The sequence below is a fragment of the Gopherus evgoodei genome, chromosome 2 (genome assembly GCF_007399415.2).
Source record: "Gopherus evgoodei ecotype Sinaloan lineage chromosome 2, rGopEvg1_v1.p, whole genome shotgun sequence".
Classification (NCBI taxonomy): Eukaryota; Metazoa; Chordata; order Testudines; family Testudinidae; genus Gopherus; species Gopherus evgoodei.
In genome coordinates, this window is record NC_044323.1 from 203,515,442 (window position 1) to 203,540,242 (window position 24,801).

Consider the following 24,801-nt stretch of genomic DNA (forward strand, 5'->3'; position numbering starts at 1 on the left):
AAGGGAATCTCCCTCCTCAGAGATTTTGAAGAGCAGGTTGGATTTACATGTGTCAGGCAGTCGAGACTACTGTGTCCTGCCATGAGGGCAGGGGACAGGCTGCCATCTGTAGGCATTTGCTACAGCAGGTGGCAGTGTTGTGTTTTACAATAGCAGTTTCGTACACTCCACTGCCCACCAGTAGCTGCGGCCGCTAGCACATTGCTACAGGGAGGAGTTTCCTACGGCGGCAACGGCGGCGACTCTCGTTTCCATCAGGCGTTTGAGTGCGCCAGCCTCCCGCCCTAGTTGTGCGCCAGTTCGAAAAGCGGTTGCGCGCGGCCGCCCAGCCTGGTGGGCGGGGCTGGGCGAGAGGCGGCAGCGCGAGGAGGGTTCACGAGAGAGGACGGGTGGGGGTTGGGTCCCAGGCAGGGCGTGTGTCCCGTAGGCGCTGCCGTGCTTGGTGTTTGCCATGGCGCTGCCCCCGGAGAAAGTCTCGGAGCTGAAGCAGATCATCCGGCAGCAGCTGACCAGGGTGAGGGGCGGGGGGAGACCGGCGAACAGCCTCCCCCTCCGCTGTTGGAAGCGCGCGTGCTGGGTCAGCTGATGCCAGGGCTTTGCTCTGCGCGTATGGGGGGGGGGCTCGTGCCACTGCCATCCTCACTGTGTGGGTGTGTGTACACAGCCGTTCTAACGCCGTTTGGGGGTAGGCACGTGCCCCCATCCACGAGCCAACCTGCAACCACGAAGGGAGCCAGTGTGTCACGTGGTTTGTCCCTCACCCCAACCACAATTGGGTGGTTCTGTGGAGGAGTTAGCTGCACCTTCTGTGCCTTGCCCAAATGGGGTTAAGTGCTGCCCGCTGCCTAGGGGAAGACAATGTGCCTGGACTTTTTCATTGTCTTCAATCAGGTCTTCGATAGGAATATTGCAAGCAGTCCATGACTTGAGCCAGTGAGTGCTGGCAGCTTTTCCATTGGCCTGTATTCTTGACGTGTATCTGGAAAGGCTTTCTGGATTTGAGTTGGGAGAGAGGGAGTCATTTGAGGTCTAGGTATATGAGTCATTCCAGAGTAGCCAGGATCTTGTTGGATCACAGCAGCCTCTCATGTGAAGTTGACTGGCACAATGTTTTCCAAAATGGAGAGCCCCTAGTATTGGTTGGTATTGATTTGAGAGAACCACTAACAATCCTGAGTGTGACATTGATTTCAGTGTCAACAAGATTGGTGTGGAAGCTCTTGCATGCAAACTGGCACACAATACTCTGCTGTTGCCAAGACCAGAGCTTGTACTGATGTTCGAAGGATGTGTGCATATCATCCCCAAGATGTGCCAGTGAGCTTTTGGATGATGATGATAGCCCTTGTCTTTATCTTCTTATTGGCGTTATCAAGGTATTGACGATAATTCAGCATCTACTTGAGGGTAACTCTAAGGTACCCTGGATTGTAGTCATGTGTTGGAGGCAGACCACAAAAGTCCACTTTCAGTGGCACTTTGGTATGTTTGTTCACATAGAAGGCAGAGCATTGGGTTTCAGTTGCCAAGTTTTGAAATAGTCTCAACTGTCTGGAGGTCATTGCTCATCACTTTTTCTGTGGCCTTTAGAGAGACACTTGCATTGCTAGGGCAATATTATTTGCATGGCTGAATTTAAGGGATGATGTGACCAGATTCTCACTGGTGTAGAAATTGAATAGTGCAGACAGATCTCGGTGATTTGCTGGCAGATTTACCAAGAAGTACAGTGAATCTTGGGTTACTCAGCATCTCGGTGATGAGTTTTATGGTTGATTGGCATGAGAAAGCTTCAATAGAAGATGTTTGTGCCATACAGTATTGTATGCAGAAGACAGATCAATGAATGCTGTTGCCTGTAATTAGTGCTGATATCTGGGTTTTATGTAGTTAGTTAAGACCAGCACCCGGTCACAACTCATTGTGACCATTTCTAAATCCAGCCTGCTCTTTGGGCACCAGTTGCTGCAGTATCTGCTGTAACCTTTGAAGTAGGAGCTGCTCCAACATTTTATAGCAACTGCTAAGTGCTGCTGGCTTTTTGGGTCAGTGGCCCCTTTTCTGGGCTTCAGAATGACTATGATCTTAGCGCCCTTTCCACTCTTTTGATATTATACCGGGAGAGTGGATGTTGCTGAAGAAGACTGCCAGCCACCTTCAGACCAAGTTTTTTCAGAAATTCTGGATATATTTTGTCCATTCCTGCTGCTTTCCTGAACTTAGTGTTGGAAAGACCCTTGTCCACTTAATCTATTGTGTAGAGGACAGAAAAAGATGAAGGTGCCAAGGAGCAGATGACAGCCTTTGTGCAATTTGCTCTGTAATGCATAAACACAATGAATGTAATCAAATTGGTGACTGAACCTTATGGGATCACCTGGTCAGAAAAGCAATGGCTCTGGTCACTGAGTGATTTCAAATAAACAGCCTCCCAATATGTTTCTTGCCTCAGGATTTGTTTTAAAAGTGAAGTTTTTCTTTCTATTCCCCCTTTGTTAGGGCAAGTATCTGCTTGCCTAATTATTCCCCCCTTCCAACATCTGTTTATTATTCCTTCATCTTGTTTCTCTTCTCCTCTCTGCTATGATTAGTCTTTTCCTGGGCTTGCTCCATCTGTGTCTCTCTTAATATATAACAAAAAATACCAAGCTCAGACCCCTTAGTCTGTTTTTCTCTCTTCTCAATCTTTGGGAGAGCTGGAAAGGTCATAGGCCAGAGAGAAAAGCTGTGATTTCAGTTATGTGAAGTGAGACAGAGTGAGTAAGGTGGAGAGAGAAAGGGAGGTTGCTGCAAAAGGCAGGACCTTAAGAGAAGACTCTTGCACCATCCGCAGCCAAATTGTGTAACAGACAGAGGAGGCTAGTGGTAGATAAGTGAAAGGGATTGGGAGTAGGAAAAGACAAGGTCTTTGAGGTAAATTGGAGAACATTAATGGAGGGCTTCATTTTTTTCTTTTAAAGATGATAAAGTTTGAACTGGATGTTGGAACAGATGAGAACTGTGTGAATCTTATTTATAGGTGTTTCTGTGGTACTTAGCACCAGAGAATCAGAGTACCTCACCTACACTAATTAATTTAGCCTTACACTGTACCTGAGAGATTGGGAAGTATATTTATCCCAACTTTACAGTTCAGGAACTAAAATACAGAGATTAAGTAACTTCCATATGGTCACACAGGAAGTCTGTGATGGAACCAGCAACAGAACTCAGATCTCATGAATCCCAGCCTAGTCCCTTGAACACAAAACCGTCCTCGTAGGGACGAGGGTATACTAGACACAATGTGTGGGCAGAACTCTGGAGTTTGAGACACACAATGATATAAAAGCATGGATAAGATTTTATAATGGTCAGATTTGTAGATATTTGGGAGGAGGAGAGTTGAAGACCTGGAATGCTGTCAAGATAATGGACAGGGAAGCCAAATAGTTGAGGCTTGGTTTACACTTGAGTTTTACCAGTATAGCTATTTTAGAAAGGGAATGAGGTTTGTTTGTTTTTTTTCTTGGTTTTCAGTAAAAAACAAAAAAACTTACACTGTTAAAGGCCTTATTGTACATGCAGTTATGCAAGTGTAAAGGTGTATTAAACCAGCATAGTTACTTCCTTACCTGAATAGGAATAACTATAACAGTATTTAGCATCTTTTTACTGGTAGAACTGCTGCCGCACTAGGGGGTAATAAAGCTTTAACTATGCTAGTTTAATTGATTCCTGAGTCAAGGTGGGGAATAGAGGTGAGTCTGAAGATACTGCTTTTGTCCAGAAGAAGTACTTCTGTCTTGAAACAGTCATCTAAAAGAAATATAGAGGAAGCTGCATGTTAACTTAAGGTGGAGAGGGTGAACAGAGGAGAGTCGTTAAACTCTCGTTAATAGTCGTTAATATGGCCATACTAGGTCAGAACAGTGGTCCATCTAGCCCAGTATCCTATCTTCTGACAGTGTCCAACGCCAGGTGCTTCAGAGGGAATGAACAGAATAGACAATTTTTGAGTGATCCATTCCCAGCTTCTGGCAATCAGACTCTAGGGAGATCCAGAACATGGGGTTGCATCCCTGACCATCTTGGCTAATACCTATTGATGAACTTATCCTCCATGAACTTATTTAATTATTTTTGAACCCATTAATACTTCTGTCTTTCAACATCCCCTGGTAGCAAGTTCCACTAGTTGGCTGTGCATTGTATGAAGAAGTATTTCCTTATGTTTGTTTAAATGTACTGCTTAGTAATTTCACGAACTTTCTAGTTCCTGTGTTATGTGAAGGGGTAAATAACACTTCCCTATTCACTCTTTCCACAGCGTTCCTGGCTTTATAGACCTCTATCATATCCCCTCTAAGTCTTTTCTTTTCTAATATGAACAGTCCCAGTCTTTTTAAGTTCTCCTCATACAGAAGCTGTTCCATACCCTTAATAATTTTTGTTGCCCTCCTCTGTAACTTTTCCAGTTTAGTATGTCTTTTTTTGAAATAGGAGAAACAGAACTGCATGCAGTATCCAAGGTGTGGGTGTACCATGGATTTATATAGTGGAATTATGATCTTTTCTGCATTTTTATCTTTCCATTTCCTAATGGTTCCTAATATTGTATTAGCTTTTTTGACTCTTGCTGCACACTGAGCAGATGTTTGCAGAGAACTATCCACGATGACGATGATCTCTTTCTTGAGTGATAACAGCTAATTTAGACCCCATCATTTTCTATGTATATTTAGGATTATATTTTCCAACGTTGATTACTTTGCGCTTATCAACATTGAATTTCATCTTCCATTTTCTTGCGCAGTCACTCAGTTTTGTAAGATCCCCTTGTAACTCTTTTCAGTCAGCTTTGGACTTGCCTATCTTGATTAATTTTGTATCATCTGAAAACTTTGCCACCTCACTTTTTACCCCCTTTTCTAGGTCACTTATGAATATGTTCAGCAGCACAGGTTTCAGTACAGATCCTTGGGGGACCCCTTTATTTGCCTGTCTCCATTGTAAAAACTGACCATTTGTTCCTATTCTTCGCAGATTATATTTTAACCAGTTACTGATCCTTGAGAACTTTTACTCTTGTCCCATGACTGCTTACTATTCATATGAGCCTTAGGTAAGGAACCTTGTCAAAGGCTTTGTGAAAGTCCAGATACATTACAGCATTCTGATCACCCTTGTCTGCATGCTTGTTGATGCCCTCAGAAAATTCAAGTAGATTGATGAGGCATGTTTGCCCTTTACAAAAGCTGTGTTGACTCTTCCTCCACTACTTCTGGGGGAATTCTGCATCACTGCGCATGCACAGAATTCATATCTCCCGCAGATTTCTTTGCTTCTCTGCAGAAAAAAAATCTGATGGGGAAACCCACGAGTGATCCTGTGCCCCTCCCCAGCAGTGCAGGCAGGTTGGTTCAGGCAGCTGGTAGAGAGAGAAATCACCACTAGCATTTTTCTCACTGATTGGCAGGCTTCCTGTTTCTTATGTACTTTAAATATTTTTGCTTGAGTTTTTGGGTCTTTTGCCAGTTGCTTTTCTTTTTTGGCCTGTATAATTATACTTTTTACAGTTGACTTGCCAGAGTTTATGCTCCTTTCTATTTTCCTTGGTAGGATTTGACTTCAAATGTTTAAAGGGTGCCTTTCTGTCTCTAACTGCTTCTCTTACTCTGTTTAGCCATGGTGCCATTTTTTTGGTTCTCTTACTGTGTTTTTTTTTTTGTTTAAATATGTATTTAGTTTGAATTTCTGTTACCATGTTTTTAAATTGTTCCCATGCAGCTTGCAGGTTTTTCACTTTTGTGACTGTTTCTTTTAATTTCCATTTAACTAGCTTTCTAATTTTTTTTGTTCTGCTTTTTTGAAGTTAAATTATACTTTTGTGGTTTTCTTTCAGATTTCTCTCCCTCCACCAGGATGTTAAATTTTTAATTACATTACAGTCACTATTACTGAGTGGTTCAGCTTTTATTCGCCTCTTGGGTCAGATCCTATTATCCATCTAGGACCAGACCTGTCCCTTGAGTAGGGCGAATAGGGGCAACTGCCCTGGGCCCTGCGCTTGGGGGGGTCCCACGCTTTGATAAAATCGGGACTGTCCTGATATTTAGCCCTTTGTCCTGCATCCCGACTGAAGTAGGATTTGGACGTCATTTGTTTTGATATTTAGATAGGCAGATAATTGGGGTGAGGAGGTGAATGAGGAGGCAGGCAGACAGCAAGGAGAGTAGCGTGTCATAAACAGATAGTTAAGGGTTAATGTCTCTTTTATCTGTAAAGGGTTAAGAAGCTTAGTAAACCTGGCTGACACCTGACCAGAGGACCAATTGGGGGACAAGATACTTTCAAATCTTGGTGGAGGGAAGTCTTTGTTTGTGCTGTTTTGTTTTTTTTTTGTTCATTCGCTCTTGGGGCTAAGAGGGACCAGACATTTCTCCAATATTTCCAAAACAGTCTCTCATGTTCAAAATAGTAAGTACTAGCTAGAAAAGGCGGATTAGTCTTATGTTTGTTTTCTTAACTTGCAAATGTGTATTTTGCTGGAAGGAATTTTACCTCTGTTTGCTGTAACTTGAAAGATCAGGCGGGGCAGGAGGGAGTCCCTCTAGGCTATATAAATCTGACTACCCTGTAAACATTTTCCATCCTAATTTTACAGAGATAATTTTTACTTTTTCTTTCTTTAATTAAAGCTTTCTTTTTTAAGAACCTGATTGATTTGTTTTTCCTTGTTTAAGACCCAAGGGGATTGGGTCTGAACTCACCAGGGATTGGTAGGGGGAAAGAAGCAGGGAGAAAGGTTGATTCCTCTCTGTTTTAAGATCCAAGGAGTTTGGATCAGTGGAGCCTCTCAGGGTAGCCCTGGGAGGGGGAAAGGAGGGGGAATGGTTTATTTCTCCTTGTTTTAAGACCCAAGGGGTTTGGGTCTTGAGTTCCCCAGGGAAGGTTTTGGGGGAACAGAAAGTGTGCCAAACACTATATTTTGGCTGGTGGTGGCACTGTCAGATCTCAGCTAGGAATTAAGCTTAGAAGTGTCCATGCAGATCCACACTTTTGGACGCTAAAGTTCAAACTGGGCGAGAAATACCTTGACAGCAGATAATTGGGTGAGGAGGTGAATGGGGAGGCAGGCAGATGGTGAGGAGAGCGGCGGATGGGGGGGCACGCTGGACAGATGACGACGAGACTAGCGGGGGAGCGGTGGGGTGGGTGGACCGGGGAGTGTGCCGGACGGACGGCGAGGAGGCGAGTGGTGGGATTGCAGGGGGAAGGGCAGTAGGGTGTATGTGTGAGGAGGCAAGCGACAGATGGTCGGCTGACGAGGAGAGGAGACTAGTGGGGAGGCTGATTTGTCCCGGGACCTGCATCCTCCTAGGGATGGCCCTGCCTAGGACTAAATCAAAAATTGTCTCTCCCCTTGTGGGTTCCATGACTAGCTGCTCCAAGAAACAGTCCTTAATGGTGTCTAGAAATTGTATATCTGCATCTCGTCCTGTGATGTACCCAGTCCGTATGGAGTTAGCTGAAATCCTCTATTATTATTGGGAATGTAAAAGTGCTTTCAATAGAGAGAGGAAGCTCAGTACACTCAAGTGTTGTTTATTGGTTTTAATGACTGCTGACAAATTATCATCAAATGAAAATCATTATATATACAATTTGGAAGTGAAGGTTAAAGGTAGCTGCAAAATTACCAGTGTAATGTAGGGAAGTATTTTGGGATTTCTCCTATTTTTGGAAACTGGTGGTGACCGTTCTCCCCACAGTCAAAATGGAAAATGCATTGTGTACTGTATTACTGTTTCATCTGGACTACTGTGTGTTTGCAGGATTGTTAATTTTAATCCACTACTATGCTGTTGAGAAGCGTATAGTTCTAAGAGCACTATACTTTCATTGACGGATATGGCTTATTTAAATATTATAGGAGTATCAAAAAGTAGTGTTTTTAGATCCTGTCAGAGATTGATTAGACTGGTGTAAAGGATGTAATATAAAGTTACTCCTGGTGGAATTCTGTGCCAAAAAATGAAAAATTTTGTGCTCAATATTTTAAAATTCTACATATTTTGTTTGTCAAAATATTACAATATAATCACACCAGTTTCAATTATTTTTGGTCATTTTGTTTCAAAATACCTGTCAGCAAGTATGTCTGTAACAGTACAGAAAACACAAAAGATTCAGGAAATGTTTTTTGACAAATAGATTCCTTACTAGGCATATTAATACAGAACTGTGAGTAATAATTCATTTAAACTAAAATACAGAATCATATTTCCTGCACACCTCAGAAAAAATGCTAAGGCTTGGGAGAGTCAAGGGTAATGGAGGAGCTGAGGGAGGGGGAAGTAAATTGCTGGGGAGGAGCCTGGGTGTGAACTTGGAGGGTTGTTGGGTATACGTGGGAAAAGGTATGTAACAGGTTTTTTTGGGGGGGGGAGGAGGTAGGGAGGGATTTTTGGGGAGCTTCCCCCATGCAGACCGTGGATGACCCCTAGCCTCTCCCATTCAGTCAGGCCCATCTGCCCCTGTCCCTGTGTGTCTCTGTGCCCTCATCCAGCCACTCCCCTATCCTTTGTAGCTTTGCACCCCCTTCTTCATCTCCATGTGTCTCTGTGCTCCTACCCACCCACCCTGTATCCCTGTACCCACTCCCCCCCATCCCCATGTCTGTGTCCCCACCCAGCTACTCCCCTGTCCCTGTTTAGGTCTGCGCCCCTCCACCATTGCCATGTTTCTCTGTGCCCTCACCCAGTCACCCTCTGTCCCTGTCCCCATGTGTCACTGCCCCTTGAGTCCTTGTGCTCCACTCTCATTCAGCCCTTGCCGCAGTCTATCCTCCCCTACTAACCCTTATGAGCCCCTATCTGACCCCCCCCCCGCCCACAACCCTACCCTATCTGTTTCCGCATAGCTGGGAGCTGCTGCTGTTTTTGCACCACAGTACCCTCTTGTGGGCAAAAGGTAGACTGCAGCAACATTTTTGGCAGAAGCTTTTTTTCTATGCAAAAATCTGCAGGGCTCATTAATTGTTCACGTGCACAGTAGCGCAGAATTCTCCCAGGAGTAATGAAGTGTTCTGTTTAGATGGATGTCCATGGCAGAATCCGAGAAGTACTTGCTGAGACTATACGCGAAGAATTAGCACCCGAGCATCAACAGTTATCCGCAGAAGATCTGATGAAAGCCCTAAGACGACGAGGAATCATTGATGATGTTATGAAAGAACTTACATTTGTAACCGTGAGTAACTTTTGAAAAAGCAAATATGTGAATCAGAGTGAAAATATCATCATCTTAGCACTGTGGAAATTCTTTCACTAGAGAGTGAAAGTTCTGTGCACTCAAATGTTACTTACATTAGCTTTAATAATTGCTACCAGATTGTTAGCAAATCAGTTTAACGTTTACTCTGACATCATTGAATGAAACTGTTGTTTCTTAAAATCAGTTGAAGAGTGATGTGTACAGTATTAAACTATCCAGTTGGATGGAAGGTCCTAGCCACTCACGAGAAGGGCAGTGTTGGAGGCATTGTAGGGTTGGGAGTGAGGGATTCTCAGGGTTTCAAGAGCGCTGTGCATCCGACGAAGTGGGTATTCACCCACGAAAGCTCATGCTCCAATACATCTGTTAGTCTATAAGGTGCCACAGGACTCTGCTGCATTTCCTTCCTTGACTCTTTAAAAATGTATTTTAACTATAATTCTAGGATATGAATGACAGAGAGATGGCTTCAGCTCCAAAACCTTCTACACATTTTGTTGACAGACAACCTCCAGTACTGCAAAAAAGTATGTTTTTGTTAATTTAATATCTTGTTCATAGTTACATAAGAAATATGAGATTTTACTTGCAAGATGTAAGGCTAACTATTGGAACTTAATGAAGTTTTTGACTGTGTTTTAGGAATTCAGTTAAAATAATTACCATAATGTACAGAAAGCAAGAGGTTTTCCTGTTTTTATTAAAAGGAAATAAAACAGTGTAAATAGAAGAAAGACATGCCATGTAAGCAGCAGCAGCAACAATAACAACAAATCACACATTTTAGTATAAATTGAAATGTTTGCTAAATATTTTAAGAACCAGTTTTATCCGTTCTTTCAAACACTTCCTGTGGAAGTATATCTTGTGATCTCTTTTATTAGTTTACTGATGTTTTAAAAACATTTCTTAAGACCTGTGGGCAGTTTCTTCACATTTATTGCTACACTTTGCAGCTAACATTGACCCAACACGGAGGTATCTTTACCTTCAGGTTTTGGGTGGAAAAGCTTTTCTGGAACATCTGCAAGAACCTGAACCTTTACCTGGTCAAATTTGTTCTACCTTCACTCTGTATTTGCACTTTCGAAACCAACGTTTCCGCTCTAAACCTGTCCCATGTGCCTGTGAACCAGATTTTCATGATGGTTTTTTACTTGAAGTACACAAGGATAGCCTAGGTAAGGAACACCGTAAGTCTGAAAATAATGTCGTGTATTGTGCTAACCTTATGGAGTTGTTTCAGATTATTTGATGTTATTTTGATCAATAATATAGCAAATACAAGTGACAGTGTTCATTTCTGATACTTTTATTTTTTCAAAACTATATTCACCTAATCATGATTTAGTTGGAAATGTGAGGATTGTTTGTGACCATTGCAATAATTTTTGAGCATTTATGATATCAGAATTAAAACATGCTAGATGGATTAGATCACATTAGAGGTAGCTAAATTAATAATATTAGCCTGTCAATACAGATGGTGGCTACTGCCACATGTATTGTTGGCTGTAGGCTTTGGTACAGTAATGTCAATTCTTTTCCTAAAGGGATGCAGAAAGAATCTGTTAAGTTAGGAAAAACAGTCAAAATATGTTGAAAAAGGAGTTTAATGGGCAAGATTATTACCATGTTGTAAACCTCCAAAATATTTTAATTGAAATAACAAGATGAAACAGGATGTATGTTGTGCTGGAATATTGCTGTACCTTGATTGCATAGTTCAAGGCTAGAAGCTTTGTAGCCACTCGGACTAGACATATTCCATTGTCCTATTGAAAATATTAGAAGGCCCTATCATTAATTTTATAGTGTATCAAAATAAGTAACAATTATTTTGTTAAAATAGTCAGATAGTAAAACAGCAGATGAAGAGTCCACATTCATGCATACAGTGGTATAAATGAAAACATAGGAACATAAGAGTTGTACCACATCAGATCAGTGGTTCACCTATGTTATTAGATGCTTCAAAAGAAGGTATTAGAAAGCCCATACAAGATTATTATGGAATAGCCTAACCACAGGGGCAGTTTCTTTCTAACTGCTGTCAGTTAGTAGTTGGCTTGTGCCCTGAAGCATGATGGGTTATATTATTTATTTTTTAAAGTATCCCAGCTAATGTAATTGAGGATATTCTCAATAAATTTTTTAAGATAGGTATTAAGAGCTTTCCTCAAATATGTCTTGTGGCAATGAGTTCTACAGGTTAAGTATGCATTGTGGTTTAAAAAATCCCCCAAATACTTCCCTTTATCAGTTTTAAATTTGTTACCTTTTTCAATTAACTGAATGTCTCATTGTTCTTGTATTATTAGAAAGGCCAAATAAGAGTGCCCAAGTTTACTTTCTCTCTAACAGTCGTTTTTCTTTGTATGTGCATCTTGACCCCTTCCATTTGTCACCTTCATAAGCTAAACAACCCTAATATTTTCAGTCTTTCCTCATATGGAAGTCTTTCCATGCCTCTGTCATAATTTTGTTTCTGAACCCCTTCTATTTCTCCTATATCCTCTTTTGAGATTGTGGGACATGAGTGGCCAGAATTGATTTTTTATTTTTTTTTTAAATTGCTGCACAAGTTAAAAAGCAAAGTTTGAGGCTGTAATTGTGTGTTCTCTTAAAGCAATTTTAGTGGGGAGAATTTCTATTGCAATATTGTTGTTGAAATAATGTATCTGTAATGTGCTTGTTGTTTTGTATTGGTCTAATAATGGCAGGTGACGGAAGTAAAATGGTGGATGCAACCACTATGTTATCAATATGTGATCCAGTGCATATGGTTCTGATCAAAACTGACACGTTTGGTGAGACCACATTAGTGGCATCTTATTTCTTGGAATGGCGATCAGTCCTTGGTGCAGAGAACAGAGTAACAAGTGTTGCTGTAGAACTTCTGGGTGTAGGTAAGATTAAACATTTCAGCTATAATGGCAAACTAAAAATTGTATAAAAATTGCTTGTGGCTGAAACCAGTATTTACAATATGGTTTCATCATGGTTAGGCTAACTAACATAAAATAATATCTCCTAATAAATTACAGGGGATACCTGTAATCAGATTCTTCTTTACTTTCATCTGATAGAGGAAAATATAATATTCCAAATTCACTTCTTTGACTGGAGAAATTGTGAGGTGGGACCTCCCCTCCATTTGTGTTCTGCAGAGCTTAAATAAATAACGAGACAAGACTACCTAGCCAGACAGATCCAAAAGATGAGGCTGATCCACCACCAGGAGTTCTAGGGTCAGCCTGCAGAGAAGCTCATTTCCCCTTATTGTGAAAGGGGAGGGTGCTGGATTTTTACTAAGGGTATGTCTACACTACGGAATTATTCCGATTTTACCTGAACCGGTTTTGTAAAACAGATTGTATACAGTCGAGTGCACGTGGCCACACTAAGCACATTAATTCAGTGGTGTGCGTCCATGGCCCGAGGCTAGTGTCGATTTCTGGAGCGTTGCACTGTGGGTAGCTATTCCGTAGCTATCCCATAGTTCCTGCAGTCTCCCCCGCCCCTTGGAATTCTGGGTTGAGATCCCAGTGCCTGATGGGGCAAAAATTATTGTCGCGGATGGTTCTGGGTAAATGTCGTCAGTCATTCCTTCCTCCATGAAAGCAACGGCAGACAATCATTTCGCTCCCTTTTTCCCTGGATTGCCCTGGCAGACACCATAGCACGGCAACCATGGAGCCCGTTCAGCTTTTTTAAACTGTCACCGTATGTGTACTGGATGCCGCTGACAGAGGCGATACTGCAGCGCCACACAGCAGCATTCATTTGCCTTTGCATGGTAGCAGAGACGGTTATCAGTCGTTCTGAATCGTCTGCTGTGCCCTTGTAAATTGGCAATGAGATGACGGTTATCTGTCGTTCTGTACTGTCTACTGCTGTCATGGGTGCCCCTGGCTGAGGTTGGCTGGGGGCGCAAAGACAAAAATGGGAATGGCTCCCCGAGTCAATCCCTCCTTCAGGGTATCTAAAAATAGTCAGTTCTGCCTAAAATATGGGGTAAGTGTACTAGAGAGCCAGTGTATCAGAGAACCAGAGAGCACAGCTGCTCCGTGTTAGATCCCGCAGAAATGATGAGCTGCATGCCATTCTAGGGGGTGTCCCTGCAACAACCCCACTCGTTGCTTCCCTCCTCCCCAAACCTTCCTGGGCTACCGTGGCAGTGTCCCCCCCATTTGTGTGATGAAGTAATGAAGAATGCAGGAATAAGAAACACTACTGACTTGTTACTGAGATAAAATGAGGGAGAGGCAGCCTCCAGCTGCTATGATAGTCCAGGCAGGACATTAAGCGGTGCGGGGGAGAGGAGCCCAGCATCCCGCTGCTATGATAGTCCAGGCAGTACAGAATCTTTTCTTTACACATGAAAGGGAGGGGGCTGATGGAGCTCAGCCCCCAGTTGCTATGATGAGGACCATTACCAGCTGTTCTGTACCATCTACTGGGAATGACCGGGAATCATTCCTATTTTTACCCAGGCGCCCCCGGCCAGCCTCACCTGAGGCCAGCCAGGAGCACTCACGGGCTGATGCTGATGACTGATAGCAGTCATATTATACCATCTGCCACCGGGGAGGGGAGGGGAGTGGATACTGCTCTTCACTGCCGCAGCACCCCGTCTACCAGCAGCATTCAGCAGACGTAGGGTGACATAGAAAAAAGTCAAGAAACGATTTTTTTCTCTTTCCTTTCACGGGGAGGGGGTACATTGACGAGATATACCCTGAACCACCCCTGACAATGTGTTTGACTGTACAGGCATTGGGAGCTCAGCCAAGAATGCAAATACTTTTCGGAGACTTCTGGGGACTATGGGATAGCTGGAGTCCTCAGTACCCTCTCCCTCCCTCCCTCCATGAGTGTCCATTTGATTCTTTGGTTTTCCGTTACGCTTGTCACGCAGCACTGTCTGTATCATGACCTGGAGATTTTTTTCAAATGCTTTGGTGTTTCGTCTTCTGGAACGGAGCTCTGATAGAACAGATTTGTCTCCCCATACAGCGATCAGATCCAGTATCTCCCGTACGGTCCATGCTGGAGCTCTTTTTGGATTTGGGACTGCATCACCACCCGTGCTGATCAGAGCTCCAGGCTGGCCAAACAGGAAATGCAATTCAAAAGTTCGCGGGGCTTTTCCTGTTTACCTAGCCAGTGCATCTGAGTTCGGATCGCTGTCCAGAGCGGTCACAATGGTGCACTGTGGGATACCGCCCGGAGGCCAATACCATCGATTTGCAGCCACACTAACCCTAATCCGATATGGTAATACTGATTTCAGCACTACTCCTCTCGGTGGGGAGGATTACAGAAACTGGTTTAAAGAGCCCTTTATATCGATATTAAGGGCCTCGTTGTGAGGACGGATGCAGCGTTAAATCGGTTTAACAGTGCTAAAATTGGTTTAAACGTGTAGTGTAGACCAGGCCTTAGGTGCTGTCTTTGAATAGGGACTTCATATTTTGTCAGCCTATAGCTAGTAGCAATGTCAAATCTGAAATTCCAACTACCACAGCAAATGGAAGGGAAAAGGCTTTTTCTGTTCACCTGCTCTAGAGCTTCCTGGCTGCTGCACGAGTGAAAGGTTTTCGGTACTCGGCTCTTTTGACTGTTGCAAGGGGAGTAGATAGAGGTTTAGGAGGAAAGAAGTTTCTGGACTCCACCTGTCAACCTCTGTGTTTGCTCTCTTTTTATGAGTGAATATTTCCCTGTCTGCCTCTTCTGCTCAGAGCCCTCCAGAGCATCACTGGTGTGAAATTGACTTTACTCACAATTTCATTCCTCTTCAGAGTTCTGAATAGCAGTTTTAAAACCAGCCACAGAGAGCACTGTGTTGTGCTCTCAGTTCTACAGGTTACCGTGATTGACTAAAGCATGTTGTTGCTAAGATAGTAGTTCAGTTTTAAGTGTAGCTTTAATATATGATTTTTTTCCAAATTTTTAAGTCTTGAGGCACTATAGTTTAATGGACCAGACATGAACTTAAGATAGGAGAAGAAGATCTTGACTTCTAGTCCTAGCTCTGCAATAGACTTGCTTTGTACTCTTGGGTAGGTTACTTGAGTATTTTCTGTCACAGCTGTTACATCTGTAAAACATGAACAACTTGCCTACGTATTTTAGAATATTGTTGTGAGGATTAAATCATTACTATTTGTACATTTTAGGTATTACATAAGTGCTAATTGATGGATTAGTCCAGTGTTGATGTACAAGGAGTAAAACCCTGAGAAGAAGCTTGTTTAAGGAAAAACAACCCTCCTATGACCACAGCATTGTTTTATATTACCTTCAATACTTTTTTTGTGGATTTTTTAAAATTAAATAAAAAGAACCAAATAGCTCACTGACAAAATAAAATTATTAAAGAAATTTAACACAAAACCACAGACTTAGGTAGAAGAGGGTCTGAAAAGTACACAAAAAAATTTGAGCATAAGGATTTGATTAATTTTTAGTTATTAATGGAAAAAACTCCTGTCATTTTTTTACTTGTTTGCTCAATTAAAGCATTAAAATCCATAAAACCACTATCTTGTCCTCCTTCAAACTCCCCTTATGTCTTACCTGTGTTTTGAGGCACGTGATGTATTTTGTAGATGCTGCCATTTGATGTAGCTAGACCAGTGGTTCTCAAGCTTTATTGTACTGATGACCCCTTTCACATAGCAAGCCTCTGAGTGTGACCCTTCCCCCCCCCCCATGAAAACCACATTTTTTTATATTTAACACTATTATAAATGCTGGAGGTGAAGTGAGGTTTGCGACCCCCATGTAATAACCTCGTGACCTCCCAAGGGGTCACGACCCCCAGTTTGAGAACCCCTGAGCTAAACAAATAGCTAGCTGACACTGTTGCTAATTTCACTGTTGCCTCATCCTCTTCTAAACCTTTTTGTTTTTTGTTTCTTACACCTGTTAACATCAGGTTATAATGCTAAATTGTGAGATCTCTGGGGCAATGACTGTCTCTTTGGGGTGTGGGGGGGTTAAATCTTTTTGTACAATACATAATGTAGTGCAGGGGTCGGCAACCTTTCAGAAGCGGTGTGCCGAGTCTTCATTTATTCACTCTAATTTAAGGTTTTGCGTGCCAGTGATACATTTTAACGTTTTTAGAAGGTCTCTTTCTATAAGTCTATAATATATAACTAAACAATTGCTGTATGTAATGTAAATAAGGTTTTAAAATGTTTAAGAAGCTTCATTTAAAATTAAATGAAAATGCATAGACCCCCGGACTGGTGGCCAGGACCTGGGTAGTGTGAGTGCCACTGAAAATCAGCTTGCGTGCTACAGGTTGCCTATCCCTGATGTAGTGGGTCCCTTATCCTTGAATGAGGCCTCAAGATGCAGCTGTCATACATATAATAAAGTACACACACACATATTTAAGCATCAATCTAATATGATCGTAAGAAAAACTTGCATCTTTCTTCCTTTCTTTTCAGAATTAAAAGGGACAGATACTTTTTTTTTTTTAATTAACTTTTTTGTGTTCATTCTTGGTTGACTGATCTATATGTCATAGATGCCTCTGAAATGCTCAGTGAATTGATCAAGCAATATTTTGGTTCAAAGGTACAGAATCAAAGGTTTCTGTTGGAGTCCTAAATATCAAACTTGAGATGTACCCACAGCTAAATAAGACACTGTCCCAGGAAATAGTTAATACTCAAGTAAGTAATTCATAATTTTGTATGGAGAGTGTTTTTTGTATTTTTAATTTCACCCAGCTGTCAAATTTCAGACGTGTTGATACTAAGGGTATGTCTACACTACTTGCCGGATCGGCGGGCAGCGATTGATCCAGTGGGGATTGATTTATTGCGTCTAATCTAAATGCGATAAATCGACACCTTCCCCCCTCCTCCCCCCAATCCCTCTCCTGTCAACTCCTGTACTGCAGTGCTGCGAGAGGTGCAAGCAGAGTGGATGGGGGAGCGGCAGCAGTTGACACCACGGTGAAGACACCATGGTAAGTCAATCTAAGTGCGTCAACCTCAGCGAAGTTATTCACGCAGCGTAACTTAGATTGATTTCCTGCCCCAGGGTAGACCAGGGCATAGATTCCAAGGCCAGGAGGGACCATTGTTATCATGTAATCTGACTTTCTGTGTAACAGTGGCTAGAGAGCTTCCCCAAAATAATTCCTAGAGCATATCTTTTTGAAAAACATACAGTCTTGATTTAAAAATTTCCAGTGATGGAGACTTCACCGTGACCCTTGGAAAACTGTTGCAATGGTTACTTACCATTGCTGTTAAAAATGTACCCCTTATTTCCAGTCTGAATTTGTCTAGCTTCCATTTCTAACCATTGAGTTGGGTTATGTCTTCCTCTGTTAAACTGAGGAGCCTATTATCTAATATTTGTTCTCTCTGTAGGTACATATAGACTGTAATCAAATCACTCCTTAACCTTCTTTTTGTTAAACTAAATAGACTGAGCTCCTTGAGTCTTTCACTAGAAGTGTACAAAGTATTCTTCTCTGACACTGGATTTTTAAATTGTCTTAAAGAGTATTCATGTTGAACAATGATATTAATTTAAAAATTCCATATAAGCAGCTGTTCTCCTTTGTATTTAAAATTGTGATGGATTTTTTTTATTTCAGGTTACATCACCATGTACGTTTTATCCTTTAAACCTAATTTTAATCACCTTTAAGCAGAAAAATAAGGTAGCTTCAGCACACTTTTTTTCTTGTATACATGACGTATACTTACTTACTACCTTTCCCCTCATGATGAAAACCAGTAAATATTAACATGAAGACATAGAGAGGTTGTCCTCCACTTTCATTAATAAGGCACATAATGCTGATGACAAATCTACTAGCTCTTCGGTGTTTTAGCATCCAAATAAGAAGTATAACACTAAGTTTTCATTACTTGTTAGGAAATATTTCAAACACTAAATAAGATTACTTTCAGCACTTACATAATTATTATTTTAAATACTAAGCTGCTGCCTATTTTTATTTATTTATTTTTAAAGAATGGAAAATTGATGCTGCCACTGCTTACTGTGGTGACCATTTACAGTTTAGAATTATTTCTTCATAGCGTTAATGTATATCAGGAATATTAAAGTTAAATAAATTTATTTTTACGGTAGCTTGCCTTAGAACGCCAGAAAACAGCAGAAAAAGAGCGTTTGTTTCTCGTGTATGCTAAGCAGTGGTGGAGAGAATACTTGCAGATAAGGCCTTCACACAACACAAGGCTGGTAAAGATCTTTGCACAGGTTTGTGAATTCTTCTAAAAGATTGAAATATCTGCTCTACGCCTAATTGTATGTGTAGACTACAGGTATAAGTAACCTGTTTTGCATAAGAGTATATATTTATAGGTATAGAATACTTGTTTCGATGTGATATAAACTTTCATCCTAATGAATTTGAGAGTTCTGCAATACTTACAAGTGGCAAAAACCTAAAGTGATTTATGCAGGTCATTCCAAACAAGTTCTTATGCCACACTAAAACATCATGTAATCTATATATGCCAGATACATTACAAAACAACTTTTAAGAATATTTTAGAGTTTTAAAAATTATCATGGGACTGTTTTATTGAAGCTGCTCAGAGTTTAATAATGTTAGAATAAATCCCAGTAGAGAGAGTCAAAGTTGTATGGTAAATTTATCTATCACATGGTTACCACCTCCAAATATTTAACACAAGTGTATATAAATGGAAGTCATGGCCGAATTATGGCTGCCTGCCTTCTGCTTACTATTCCATCTCCTTCAGAATTCTGATGAGCTTCAAACAGCTGCCACTTCTCTTAAACCAATATGAGGAGAAAATATTCCTCTGGCCACCCAAATACGGATTTCCCTCCCCAAAGTTACATCTGACCAAAGCCTGAACACAAACATCTCGCATCTTTGAAGTCCATTATCTCCTGAAGCTGCAAGCCTAAATAAAAAACTAAAAGCTTCTATTCCTAGAAAACACTTTCAATAATCTATGTGGTTCATACATAATATAGGATATCTATGTTAAAAGGTTTTATTAGCATGACCTGTATAATTTACTACTGGTTTTGCTTGACCATTTGATTTTGCAGTGGTAAAAGTGAACTTTTACACTGCTTGAAACTTCTTCATAATTTTAAGAAGCTGTTGCTGCAGGCATTCCTCATAATCTGTTAGGAGTTCTTTCAGAATCTTCTTCTCATTTTGATTTCTTGGAGATGTTGAGGAAGATCGAAGAATTATTAGCATCTACTTAAGTTTGTATGAATTAAAATAACCCCAATATGCATAAAAATAATGATTATAAGGTATATTTTACCTTGAAATATTGTGAGAGGGTATTGGAGTTGGGATGTAGAGTATCTCAGTAGCTCAAATCCAGCCCTGGTTGGCAATAAACCTTTAGGTTACTGCCATGTGACAATGTTAAATAGGTCTTTAAAATGAGCTGGTGAATGTTTACTGTCAGGACCTTACTTGACTTTTATGCAGGAACTTTTGACTAATACTACTCATCTCTTTAGTTTTAATATTTTTGTCTTTCCATTTTACATAATATGTTTTAATGAGAATATTTTATAATTTGATTGCAGTTGCCTGTGTGGCACCCTGAGTTACTCTGGAGTAGGTGCACTTCATAAATAAAATTAACACCCTTGTCACCAATCTCAGTAGAGCTGTCAAAGATTGGCTGAGCGACTTCTAGTTCCTAGAAGGGGAGGATGAAGTGGAAGCTAGTACTATTACTGCCTTGTTGTCTTTTCTGTAGATTCAAGGACTGTCTGTTGTCAATCTGACACTTCTTAACCAACACTAAATTAACTAAATTTAAAATTTTCCTTTAATATTTTTTAGTTTGCTTCTAAAAGGGCATTAAAAACAAAACAGAAGCGAATCAAAGAAACAATTTTTTTAAATGACTTCGACTTTTAAAGCAAAAGATGAGAGTTAGCTATACACAAGTTTCATCTTGCTATGCAGCAGTTCATTCCCAGAAAAGATTGATGGGATTTTGTTTTCACATGGAACTTTAATTAATCCCCATTCATCGCAATTTTTTTATTGTTCAGGATGAAAATGGGATAAACCATCCTGTATGTTCATATGTCAGACCACTTCGAGCAGGCCGGTTGCTGGACACACCCAGGCAAGCTGCAAGATTTGTTAACGTCCTTGGTTATGAAAGAGCCCCCGTTATTGGAGGAGGTGGTGGTAAACAAGAACAGTGGTGCACCCTTCTAGCTTTTCTGTGTAGAAATAAGGTATAATGGGATAGTCCTTTGTGTAAAACAATATGGTTGTTATAACTGCCGTGCTATATTTTTAATTATTTAAAGTGACTAATATTTTATATGTTGAAAAATATACACATTTAACTCTATTTCAAAGGGCATATGTTCTAAATTACAAATGATAACCTGTGCCTATCTTGTATGTTTCATATCATGACATATACATTAAACAATAGGCAAGGAGTGTTTTGAATGAGCCAAAGAAAGGTGAAAAGTCTCTTACAAGCCTCTCTCTTTTTTTGAGGGGGGATATGCTATAAACAGATGGGAAACAAATCTTTGTATTCAATTTTCACAATGTACATTAGACTGGTAGGGACTGTACAGGTTATCATGGATTGCATCTACTGTATATCTGAATAAATATCTTCTTTCATCACAAATAATCCCAGAATGCAACACAGAGGGAAGCAAGTATCTTCTGAACGCCCCCCCCTCGCTGAAGTTCTGCCACCTCTGAAGTCTTAAACCATAAAAAATAATTTCACCTGTATGTTTATCATAGGAAGTGCAGAATACCATAGCCAACTGAAACTACAGGCAGAATGCAGTTTCCCAAATTAAAATTTAGTTAAAATATTAACACGATTCCTGTGAAAGGTCCATGGGATCTTTAATGAGCACAAATGGATAGAATCTTGGTTTAATTTATTGTCCTTCAACATCATAATGACCCCTAACATCAGGTGGGGGCCCTATGGATTCACCCACACTGCTTTCAGTAAGTGCTTTTTTGGGGGGTTTTACATGAGCATTGAAAACTTGTCAGGGTATAAAATAATAAATTTAGGAAAACATACAACATCATGAGAATAATTCAGGAATGCAATATTTAACTTTCCTGAAAAGACTCAAGTGTCTACACTGGAGTGTTATGCAGGACTTTTGGAAAACTTTTTCTTAGAGGTGAAAGTAGAGAATAGAGCATGTATTTTAAGGAAGACAACTTCTGATCTTCTTTGTAAAAACTTGGAAACCATATGTTTTTGTTTGAGAAATGCAAAACTCTGACATCTAATATTTGAGACACTGTTTTGTAAAATCTCAGCTGACTTCGGGATATCTGAGATCACTTTCAGTATTTACGGTAATTCCTTCTCTGAATTATTAGGTATGTATTTCAAAGAATTGCTTTACAGCTTCTTAAAGAAGATGTTCTTTTGTAGTTGAGAGTTGTATTTAGCTGCATTAATTTTCTTTTAACTATTCTAAAGAATTTTTTTAAATGTAATTGCTTAATGGTGGTCTTAAAACAAAAAAAACAACAACCTTGAAAAATAAAATCTAAAATTTTTTTCTCTCTTTTTTTCAGACTGTTTTGTAAATTGGCTTAATTATTACCCTTTGGGTGTGATAATTCAATAGAGCTTTTATATTTCCTCAGATACTTGCCTGATTTATGTACCTGTACTATTTCAGAGGGCTGCTTCCTGTGTTGATGTTCTTCCAGCTCCTGTTTCGGTTTAAAGTCACTCCAAAATAAAATAAGTAGAAATATTCTCAAATAATACTCATATCCTAAGTGTGATGCAAGATACAGAACAAAAGCTTTCTTAAAAATTGCATCACACTGATTCAGTTCAAAATGAAATTTTGTTTTTATTTTTGGGGGCGTTTTTTAGTCACTCTTAGAGGAAATGAAGCAATGTTGCAGAGAACTAAGAGACTTGTCAGGTGGAGAGATTTAACAGGCCACCAGACTAGAATAATAAGTTTGTCTGTGAAGTGAGTTGGAGATCTCCGTCTAGTTCCTAGTGGTCAGGTATCCACATGATGAAACCACCACAAATAAAACTGTTAGTCTCCTCTGAGAGGATGAAAATGTAACGGAGATGGAAAGTGGCACATATCTCATGCCCCTTAGAAATATTGCTTCTGGAATGCAGCTGAGGCACACTGGCAGGTTAATGCATGAACTTGCCTTAGAGTATTTATTGTATGTATGGATTGTTTCTTACTGTTTCTCTGCTGTACTTGTCTTCTGGGTAGTACAGTCTCCATGGTTGTCAGACCTGCCATCTTCCATGAGTAATATATTCACAAAAGAATTTTAAGATACTTGATAACACACACATTTCTCATTTTTAAAAATACCCTACTATTGTTCTACTGTGCTCTTTTTGTAGATAAATTATTTTTAAAAAAGGCTTGGTGCATCATGATTAGAAGCCTTAAAAATTACTGCAATTTGTGTTCACGCAGTTAATAAATATATTTGCTATCTAGGGTGACTGTGAAGATCATGCTAACCTTCTGTGCAGCCTTCTCCTTGGATATGGATTGGAAGCCTTTGTTTGTGTAGGAACAAAAGCAAAAGGAGTCCCTCACACATGGGTAATGACTTGTGGGACTGATGGAACCATCACTTTTTGGGAGAGTTTAACAGGACACAGGTGAGTAAAATGAAATTAGGGCAATTAAGATAATGTATTTTCCAAACATAGGTGATATTACTGCAGGTTCCCATTGTGACAGGTTGGATTACAGAAACCAGCTTGGGGCTGCCAACCTATGTGCCAAGTCTACTTCTGCCCCTTCTTTCCCTGCCAGCCTGGGACTCCAGCACCCCGTCTTGTTGAGCCAGACATGCCAGTCTGCTCCAACACAGACCCAGGGTCTGAACCACGTGCCCCAAAGCTGCAGACTTAACTGAAAACAGCTTACAGAAGTGTTCCTGTCTTTAACACTCAGATGCCCAACTCCCAATGGGGTCCAAACCCCAAATAAATCGGTTTTACCCTGTATGAAGCTTATACGGGGTAAACTCATAAATTGTTCACTCTCTATAACATTGATAGAGATATGTACAGCTGTTGGCCCTTGCCCCCGCTCCCCAGGTATTAATACATACTCTGGCTTATTTAATAAGTAAAAGTAATTTTATAAAATACATAATGTAGAATTTAATTGGTTCCAAGTAGTAACAGACAGAACTAAGTGAATTACCAAGTAAAATAAAATAAAACAAAACACAAATCTAAGCCTAATACAGTAATAAAACTGAATACAGATAAAATCTCACCCTCAGAGATGTTTCAACACGTTTCTTTCACAGACTGGATGCCTTCCTAGTCTGGGCACAGTCCTTTCCCCTGTACAGCCCTTGCTGTAGCTCAGGTGGTAGCTAGGGGATTTCTCATGATGGCTCCCACCTTTGTTCTGTTCCACCCACTTATATATCTTTTGCATAAGATGGTAATCCTTTGTCCCTCTGGGTTGCTACCCTTCCTTCCGAACAGAAAAACACCAGGTTAAAGATGGATTCCAGTTCAGGTGACATGATCCCCAAGTCTTCATTCTTCCCAGCCTGACTCACAGGAAGGCCTGCCTGCAAACAGCCATCCACAGTCAATTGTCCTGGTTAATGGGAGCCATCAAGGTTCCAAACTACCATTAATGGCCCACACTTTACATAATTACAGTAGGCCCTCACAGCTATATTTCATATTTCTAGTTTCAGATACAAGAGTGTTACATTTATACAAATAGGATGATCACACTCAGTAGATTATACACTTTGTAATGATACCTTACAAGAGGTCTTTTGCATGAAGCATATTTAGTTACTCGCACTCATCAGCATACTTTGATAAAATCATATAGAGTGCAACGTCACACCCATCTTTTGGGTCTCTGTGTAAAAACCCATCACACTAGAACAAGGAGCTGCCGGGTCTGAGGCAAGTGCCATTTTCTTATCACAGCCAGGAGCCCAGGAGGAGTTGCCACCAAGAAGTAATGAGAATCTAAGCCCTGCAGGAAGTCCTGCCCACAGGGCCATGAGTGACAGCCATTCATGATTACCTGATTGGCTGGCACTCTCCATATAAACTAGGAGGCCATTTCTGGGAGTTGTCTTAGCAACGTAGAACTCTAGTGTGCTTTTGTCCTAGACCCACACCTCACTGCTGCTCGCTGTGACTTGCCTGGATTCCAGACTCTTAGCTCTTGACCTTGGTCTGGCTCCTGATCCTGATCTTGGTTTACTGTCTTCAGCTTAGGACCCTTGCTGACCCCGGTGCAAGATTCTGTCCCATCCTAACCCTGGTTCTCTCCTGTGCTTTCAGTTTGGTGATGGACTCTGACTTTGGTCTGGTCTGGCTCCAGACTGATCTTTGATTCTTCGGCCCACTTACTGAGCAGCTCACTCTGTCCACTGGCCACCAGTGACCTGGCACAGATGCTCTGCTCTTTATACCTGAGATGTTTGGAATATCACTATCTCAGAGTTTGAGATAGTGACCTACTTCA

The 24,801-nt window shown here is 40.8% G+C and overlaps 1 protein-coding gene across 3 annotated transcripts in view; it reads left to right on the forward strand.

The window, feature by feature from the left end:
* Positions 1-345: 345 nt before the first annotated feature.
* The window catches only part of CEP76 (centrosomal protein 76), a 44,670-nt gene continuing 20,214 nt past the window's right edge, over positions 346-24,801 (forward strand). The window contains exons 1-10 of one of the 3 annotated variants that reach the window (XM_030552716.1): positions 346-514; positions 9,079-9,234; positions 9,704-9,785; positions 10,215-10,439; positions 11,982-12,167; positions 16,855-16,952; positions 17,891-17,956; positions 18,394-18,522; positions 20,329-20,520; positions 22,777-22,943. In XM_030552716.1, coding sequence (XP_030408576.1) covers positions 452-514; positions 9,079-9,234; positions 9,704-9,785; positions 10,215-10,439; positions 11,982-12,167; positions 16,855-16,952; positions 17,891-17,956; positions 18,394-18,522; positions 20,329-20,520; positions 22,777-22,943 — 1,364 coding nt within the window. In that variant the 5' untranslated portion in view covers positions 346-451. Of the gene's footprint in view, positions 515-9,078; positions 9,235-9,703; positions 9,786-10,214; positions 10,440-11,981; positions 12,168-16,854; positions 16,953-17,890; positions 17,957-18,393; positions 18,523-20,328; positions 20,521-22,776; positions 22,944-24,801 lie in introns of those variants that run through there. The other 2 variants (XM_030552717.1, XM_030552718.1) reach the window with 2 other exon arrangements.